This window comes from Leptinotarsa decemlineata, unplaced genomic scaffold (genome assembly GCF_025532065.1).
Source record: "Leptinotarsa decemlineata unplaced genomic scaffold, Ldec_3_MD MMD2_tig00000218_RagTag_RagTag, whole genome shotgun sequence".
NCBI classification, from domain to species: domain Eukaryota; kingdom Metazoa; phylum Arthropoda; class Insecta; order Coleoptera; family Chrysomelidae; genus Leptinotarsa; species Leptinotarsa decemlineata.
Genome location: NW_027412545.1, coordinates 1,504,392 through 1,513,254, shown reverse-complemented (window position 1 = coordinate 1,513,254; position 8,863 = coordinate 1,504,392). Strand labels below are relative to the sequence as shown.

At 36.7% G+C, this 8,863-nt stretch overlaps 1 protein-coding gene across 1 annotated transcript in view; it reads left to right on the top strand.

Annotated features, from left to right (window-relative positions):
- The first annotated feature begins 5,259 nt into the window (after positions 1–5,259).
- Positions 5,260–8,863, top strand: part of fusl (transmembrane protein fuseless) — a 53,352-nt gene continuing 49,748 nt past the window's right edge. Inside the window, exons 1-2 of the mRNA XM_074173207.1 lie at positions 5,260–5,388; positions 6,051–6,660. Of these exons, the coding sequence (XP_074029308.1) occupies positions 6,055–6,660 (606 nt within the window). The 5' untranslated portion in view covers positions 5,260–5,388; positions 6,051–6,054. The remainder of the gene's footprint in view (positions 5,389–6,050; positions 6,661–8,863) is intronic.

Sequence of the window (8,863 nt, the reverse complement as noted above, 5' to 3'; positions counted from 1 at the left end):
ATTATATTTTACAGTTTCTTCAAAGTGATTCTATATGTGAGTTATGTTTTGTATTCCTGCTAACTATTCCTAATAAATGTGACATAAATGAAAGTTATAACGCAACATTATAGAATAAGATTGTGTTTCAGACACTATGCAATGGAGAAATAAACAGCTTCATTAAAGCATCAAACAGACTTCAAAACCAGTGAAATTCATTATGTTTCGAATGGACAAAAGCTGACTTAACAGAAAGCCATATTTTTTTAGTAACAAAACACATTTAATTCGAATCGCTGGACATTGAATCCATTCTCGTTCTCAAGAAGTTTATTTCACGTGAACGCAGTTCTCCAAATAAAAAAGTTCTTGAACAGAACCCCAAAACGATCAGCAGCCACAGTCCGTCGCGTATTTCTGATATGTACCGCTCTTGGTGGAATCAAATGTGATAAGTCTCTTGAACACCTCCCATGAAAGTATCTATAGAAGAGATACAAATCTCCAACCTTTCTTCGATATCCCAGTCTATCAAGGTTGTAGTGATGTTCGCGTCTCCAATCAGGTGGATGGCTCTTTTCTGAATAGAATCAAGCAGCTTTCGGGTATGCTCAGGGGCGAAACTCCAAACATGAGAACAATACTCCGAAGAAGGTCTGATCTGAGCTTTATAAAGTATCAAAAGTTGCTGAGAAGTGTATAGTTTTCTGGTTCGGAACACAGTGTTCCAAGCTTTTGAGAAGCAGCCTTTGAATTCCAGCAACATGATTGTGCTAAGATATATTGATGTCCATTTTAACCCCCAACAAACTTATCGAAGCAGAAAGTGGAATTGTCTGATCTGATATATCCGGTTCGGAGACAATTATCTTTTTGGAAAAAACCAATGCCTGGGTTATTGTGGCATTGAATCAAACCTGATTATTTTCAACCCAATACGAAATTACTTCTGGATCCTCTCTAAGATATGCAACCTCCTGCTGCCAGTGAAGGTGTGTATTCGCTGCCAATGTGGAATCCAAATGGAATGACGAAACAAGTGTGCTGTCGTCAGCAAAGCAATAATTTGGATTCTTGGTTTTTTCCAAAGTCGTTGATATACAATAGAAAGAAGGTTGGAGACGAAATAGATCCCTTGGGAACACCAGCGTAGATGGTAAAATTATTCGAGAGATATCCGTCGACGTCCACTTGCAGGGAACGTTCTTTCAGGAAGCTGGAGAGCCATACACAAAATTGATCCGACAAGCCATAGCTTCGAAGTTTGGCCAACAAACCCTCATACCACACACGGTCAAAGGCCTCAGAAATATCAAGCACTTCAGATTTTGACTCCCCATGTTTCTCAATTGCTTTATTCCAAATATGAGTGACATACGATAGGAGGTCGTCTGTTGATCTTTGTTTCTGAAAGCCATATTAAGGATATGGTGGTTTACGGTTTTCTCCATGATTTGTGATATCACTGATAACAAAGCGACTGGTCTATTATAGTTATTTGTAAGATTTTTCTTGCTTCTTTTTGGGAATATGCTGAGAGCTAGCAATCTTCCAACAAGAAGGAGAAACCCCTTTCTTGTAAGACAGGTTGAAAAGTCTGTAAAATACTGGTGTGAGTTCATTTGCGCCCTTCATCAGGACCAGACGCCTTGTTGATATCGAACTGTTCCAGAATTCGCCTGACTAGACGTTGTCTAGTCATGGATATTGAAAAAATTACATTACCGATGGTGCATGCGAAAAAGAAGATATGATATGTGGTCACTGATCCTTGATCCTGCCAAGAACTTGTATATTATTTTCACAATTTTAATAAAATAAGGGATGATTCTTTCATATTATCTTCATGTGGGATATAGTGAATGAATAAAAGTAGATTTTTTTTGTCCTACGGAAATACACTTGGATTGATAAACCGCGGTGCATACAAACTTTCATTTCATACAAGCCCGTTACAACATTCACAACATACATTTTCAAATATTCAAAAACAATTTTGCTCGCTGTCTAAATAAAGAGACAAAACGTAGAAGAGTTTGAAAATTCAGACGAAATTACACAAAATACGGAGAAAACAATACAAAACTAGCTATCGAAAAAACGAAAGGCATCTACGGCAAAACATGTGAAAACATGTTTATGCACAAAATGTGGGACACTTGCGAAAAAATGAAGAAATCAAACAAACATACTGCAGACATACTGCATACTGCAGACACTTCTACACGTTTGCACATTTTTTGATTATCTTTGAAGATGTTAACAAATTTGGAATCTATGAGCAGAATATGAAAATAATAATTTATGAACTATCAAAGATATTGACAAAACAAAAAACGTTAACCAGCTGTCATCCGTCTATGAATGACAACCCATAAATCGAACTTGTGCGAGCTGAAGGATGGCTATTATCTTTCAATGAGCTATTCCCAGCAAAATTCAACAAAGTTGGTGAAAACGGTTTTTGTTGATTTCAAATGTCAAAAAATAATTGAATTTTAAGGAACGGTAAGTCGAGCTGGTGTTTGACATAACCAATTGGTTGATGATGGAAATTCTGGTTGTTTTTGTTCGATTTATTCCTGTATTCGTTTGAGATCTAGTCGAGTTTTTTTGTTTTAATCCTCATATAGTTGAAAAAAATTATGAGGAATCTGAAAAATCCTTTTTTTTTAAATGGCTGTTTTCGTTTATTTGGTGCAAAAAAGAGATGGTCCGTGCCTCAATATGACTACCGGTACGTCGAGGTTGAAACGCAAAGGTCGAGGGCACTATGCATGCTATAGACCCAAGATCTAAGACATATCAGACTTGAAACACTTTAGTGGAGAATGTATGCGTACTCGTGTGGAAAAATATGGTTTCTGGTTTGAAAGTTATCTGAAACGGAATATATCAGAAGATCTTTTTTACTTGAATAACTTTGTGGTAACTGAATGAAGTCAGTTCGAGCAAGAAAATTATATAACTCCATGGGAATAATAAATAATAGAACTTTATACATTACCAGAAAGGTATTCATTGAAAACATTTTCTCACACCAGAACGAAACTACTGTAACTCTCTGAAAGCCATTGTTCTGGTGTGGAAAAAGTATTTTCAGAGGTTCCAATTATACATATCAACCATATCCTTGAGGGAGGCAGAGTTTTGCAGTATATACTTCAAAGTAACAAGGACTAACCGTTATGTCTAAACCAAGATTGATCGTACTCGGAATTAGCAACTGACTACTGAAAACCAAGGAATCTACGATTTTTTCGCAAGTATTATGTATACATTGAAATAGAAATAGAAATCCCAAGTTGTATTCAAAACTTCAATCGGGTCAATATACTGGGTGATCAGACAATAGTACCACATAATATTGATAGAAACCAGCATTTATCATTATCATATCATTCGTATGCTGTAATGACAGATGTCCCAAGTACTTGAAAGCATCCTGACCAATCTGAATGGCCTGTGACAGTATTATAAGGCAATGTGAGACATCCTCATGAAGTTTAGGTACTTCACTTTATTTCAAAATACTTTTTATTATTGTTCTTCACTTGTTATTGTAGTATATACATACATGCAATGTAATGTGTGACGACAGTGGAGGTAGATATATTTGTATCGGTGCCTTCGGTGTTGCCAAGTCTGAATAATTGTCGAAAACTGATATGGCTATGCAAAATAAAAATATCTGTGAGTTTTATTCTCCATCAACTTGGCAAAACCGGGTAAAAGTTAAATTTTGAGTTATTGGATATTGAATGAAATTTAAATTATGTAAAGTTGAAGGTTCACAAATACTATATGATGTATTATAAAAGTTGTATCGTATCTGCATCAAAAAAGGACTTTACTGAATCAATTGACAACACTGCTGTCTTGCACTGCAAAAAAATAAAACTCCGACATCATTTGTAGGTGATGACTTCAATAATTTCAGCCAATTGCTGCTTCTGATTGTCATATATAATCCAATGTCCGTCGTGGTATTATCTAAGGATTCAGGTATTTACATACTATGTAGGAACGTCAAGGGAGGTGATTGTTTTGAATTTCAGTTCGAATATCTTCGACACAATTTTCAGACTTGATATGTTGGAGTTTTGGAATATGGTATGTTTTTTTTTCCACTCAAGACTTTGATAACGAGATAAAACTTTTACTACTTCGCTGAGAATAATATCAGTGGGGTCATGCTGCTGGACGAACAATAAGCATCTACAAGAAATTTTTCTCAAAAGAATCCAATGCCCATCAAGGAAATGGATCGTTTGATTTAGGTTAGGTTAGATCCAAAGTGAGTCGGTCTATTCGACCCTCCACCGCAACCCGCAAGGGTTTATTGTGGCTCATACCTATTCACACCCGACCAAATAAACCCAGCTTCTCAACTAAGCCGATTAGTTTGTATGGTGAGTGGTCTTTCAGGTCAGATGGTAAGAGTACGGCTCGGCCAAGCTTTAAAAACCTGATTCGGTCCACAGCGAAGCAGGCACAAAGTATATGCTCTGCTGTTTCATCGTTAATGATGTAGTCGGGTAGTCAAGGTGCAAGATTCCCACCTTGATACCCGCGACAACCTTCCCATATGAGGGTTTTTGCACGCCAGCTACACCTGTCGATGGCTCATATTCAACCATGCAGGGCTTTTTTGCCTCTGGTTATGGTGAATCATGACTTGAGCGCAAATGTTTGCTAACCTGCTCATTGAGGGTTTGTTCCTCCACCTGGGACAGATTTTTCGTACGCCGCTCAAGAATTTGGTGCAAGGCGGTTTCATAAGGTACCCCGCACTTGAGGTAACGACTAAGTCGTGTCCTGGCTGCACCGCTAAACCTTTTCTTTAGGTTCAGTTATTGGATCAGGAGTTGGAGAGTTGAGAAGCTCTCGCTCCTGATCTAAATTTACAGGGAGGTCAGTTGGAGTCGTAAGCTCTACATCCATCTTTCCTCTAGACTCGCTCCTGATCTGAATTTACAGGGAGGTCAGTTGGAGTCATAAGCTCGACATCCATCTCCTCTGTAGACTCAGCGTCAGAAAGAATTTTTAAGTTTACTCTGTTCACAAAAGTCCCACGAATCATTTAATTTTTTGCAATACTTAACTTTGTTCAATATGATTTTTTTTTCAATAATTATCGTCAGATGCAAGTTCCTGTTGTCATGTATTCATCAGGAATTTCAAGTATGGAATAAATGAACGATAACGATATTTGAAATTTCATCGTGATGATATGATAAGAATCACGAACCTTTCCATTACTTCATATTATGTATATTCGAATAATCGGTTTGTTATATAAACTATTGTCATTGTTATCACTGATATTTTAGAAGTTATTTTCAGTGAATGTGCTTGACTGTTGGTTGATCATTTTTTTTATATCCCTTCATCAAAATCTTTTAGGTAGGTATGCATTTGATTGGTATAAAATAAAGATCTTTTCAATACCACGTGATAGATCATCATGAAAAATGAAACTTTCTATGTTTTTTTTGTTTATTTTTTTTACCACTGTCATTTGTAACTAACGTTACTGTGGTTTCATCCTATAAGGACATTTTCGAAGTAATACAATGAACTGTATTGTATTACTATCATATTCAATTGTATTAGTTTGAAAATGTTCATAGGACGAAACTGCACTGTTTGGAACCTTTGGTGTAGTAATTAATATTACTGGAGTTTTAACCCGCCAAACCGTTATTTTAACACCTCGACACGAATTTCGATCACCAAGTGATCATCAAGAGGGATATCAAACTAGTTTGATATCCCTTTTAACGGTTTGGTATTGAGAAAAAACTCCAGTAATTTACAAATAAAAGTGATAAAAAACATAGAAAGTTATCTTTCTCATTTTTCAAAATAATGTTTCATTAAATAAAGAACATTAATCAATTCAAAATCAACTTTTTTGTTAAAAAACCTTAACGGATGGAGGCTGGTAACATTAACTTTTCAATTGTCATCTGAATACCGTTAAATAGAAATAACAGTATGGGATTACGAAAATAATAATGGCGTCGCACTTCTGACCATATTAAACACAGTGACACTACTTTCAGTGGAATGAAGCGAATCATGATCGAACCAAATCGCAAAGACAGCAAAGAACGGGAGATCCTTCAACAAATTCCATTGATTGATGTTACCCCTGAGGAGAATTATACGCATCCGGTAAACGAAGACAACCAAAGAACCCTACTTATAGCAGATGTAGTAATATGTTTTACCGTCATGACATTTCTCGTGGTAGCCTCTTGGAGAGGAACATGGCAACTGATAAACATGTACCAGATGTACTTTCCACTGTGGAAAACTTTACTAGTATCATATTTAGCTCACGGGACGTTTGCTCTCAGCCAGAACGTTATTCACGAAGTACTTTTAGCGGACTACAAAAACAACCAAGGCTTAATCAAAACAGTGCAGTTTTCTTTGCGCATATTATATTTATTTGTGTTTTACTTCACTGGGATAGCTCAATGGGCCTCGCTTTGGTCAATTTGTGATACCTACTCACAGGGGATTGCCCTGGACATGTTATTGACTATGATCTCCATACTATTTCTTGCCATATTTGGAGGAATTTATAACGTTTGTTCAACTCCCATGGCATTCAGTATGGATAGCAGTGAAGAAACATTCTTATTCAATATCAGGTATTTTTCTAAGGTAAGTTATTGATGTTTCTTGATCATATTTCACGACAGAGCAAATTCGGCCAAAAATATATTTTTTTGATGGAGATCATTCATAAATTGCGATTCAAATTCAAGTCTTTGCATGGGTATCTCGTTAACGGTGGATTGTAATAGGGTTGCTCGTTTTCGGGTATACAGTGTGTCAATTTTAAAACTTACAATGGGCTATATCTCACGAACGAAAGCTGATATCGAAAAATGCTTGAAACCGTTTCTAGGATAGTAAGGGGGAACTAAAGTGACATGACAGAGAACTCACCCCCATCAACCCCCTAGGCTCCACCCACCAAAACTCAAAAAGTTCAAATTGCAAACTATAAAAAATGCTATCCAATGGTATATTAATAATAATTGTACAGGATGAAGCAATAATTCTGAAACTTTGGCTTAAATGGAATATATAATGAGGTTTTTGTTGAACTACAAATTCATTAAAAATGTCAATCAAGTAAATGTTCAAAGTGGGTTCCGTTGTTTTGTAAACAATAATTCAGCCTATTGTCAAAGTCTGCACGAACTTTAATATCAGCTGGCTTACTATGACTTTTTTATTTGTAATGCTACCTCCCGGTAGCATTTTTGGTTTATTTGAGACTTTTAAATGTCATTAGTTTTCATCATTTGTAAGATCTGTACTGTCATTCAGCTATAGTTGTCACGATGGTTTACGGTATACTTGTGCCCGTGGAGATAATTTTCATATTTGCCTCCCAGAACCTGTGTTATTTACAAACAGCTCAAATATTTCATGAAAGGCATCCCGACAAAAATGTAAGTCACGTGAACATCCGCGATTTAGTTGAAAAGTTTAGAGAAACGGGATCAGTGCAAAATAAAAAAGGAATGCCCCAAGATTACTGAATGAAGCAACCCAATTTGAGGTCCTTGGAAATTTTGCAATGAAGCTTACTGCATCAACACATCAAGTATCTGCGGTGACAGGACTTCCACATGAGTCGGCTAGAAAGGTGTTGAAATTACATAAGTTTCACCCGTACAAAACACAAATTCTTCAAGAACTAGGCGATGATGATCCAGACCGACGAATTGAGTTTTGTGAACTCATGTCTGAAAGAATTCGCGTTGAACCGACGATGTTGAAAAAAATTGTTTCAGTGGAGAATTTACTTTTATGCTGAATGGTAATGCAAATAAACAAAACTGTCGGTACTGGAGTGATGCCAACTTGCATCGATTCAGAGAAGATCACACTCAATATCCTGAAAAACTGAATGTTTGGGCAGGAATATTAGGCGATGCTATAATTGGTCCCTTGTTCATGCCAGGCAATTTAAATGGCGACATTTATCTCGATATGCTGGAAAACACCATCGAACCTTTAATTGTGCATGAATTAGAGAATCAAAGGGACGACCAAGGCAACCTAGCTGTAGACGAAGATTTGCTGCACTTCCAACAAAATGGAGCACCTCCACACTATGCAGCTCCAGTTAGGCACTGGTTGGATACTAATTATCCGAACAAATGGATTGGAAGGAGAGGTCCCATTGAGTGGTCACCGAGGTCACCAGACTTGGCGCCAACTGACTTTTTTCTGTGGGGACACCTGAAGTCAGTTATTTATAAAACTCAACCTGCGTCACTTGGGGAATTGCGAGAAAGAATTACGCAAGCATGTCGGGCCATTACTAGAACAACATTTGCCAAAGTTCGTGCAGAATTTGAAAATAGGCTTTATTATTGTTTACGAAACAACGGAACCCACTTTGACCATTTACTTAATTAACATTTTTAATAAATTTGCAGTTCAACAAAAAACTCATTAAATATTCCATTTAAGCCAAAGTTTCACAATTATTGCTTCACCCTGTTCAATTGTTATTCATAACATTGGATTGCACTTTTTATAGTCTTTTCGATGATGTATCACAAGTAGGGGTTTGCAATTTAAACTTTTTGTGTTTTGGTGGGTGGGGCCTATGGGGTTGATGGGGGTGAGTCCTCTTTCATGTCACTTTAGTTCCCCCTTACTATCTTAGAAACGATTTCAAGCATTTTTCGATATCAGCTTTCGTTCCTGATATATAGCCCATTGTAAGTTTTAAAATTGACACACTGTAATTAAATGATTTCGCAAAATCGACTTAAGCTTTTTTGGTTCCGGAGATAAGAAGGAAACGCCAGAAATTGGAAAATACTATTTTTTGCTGTAT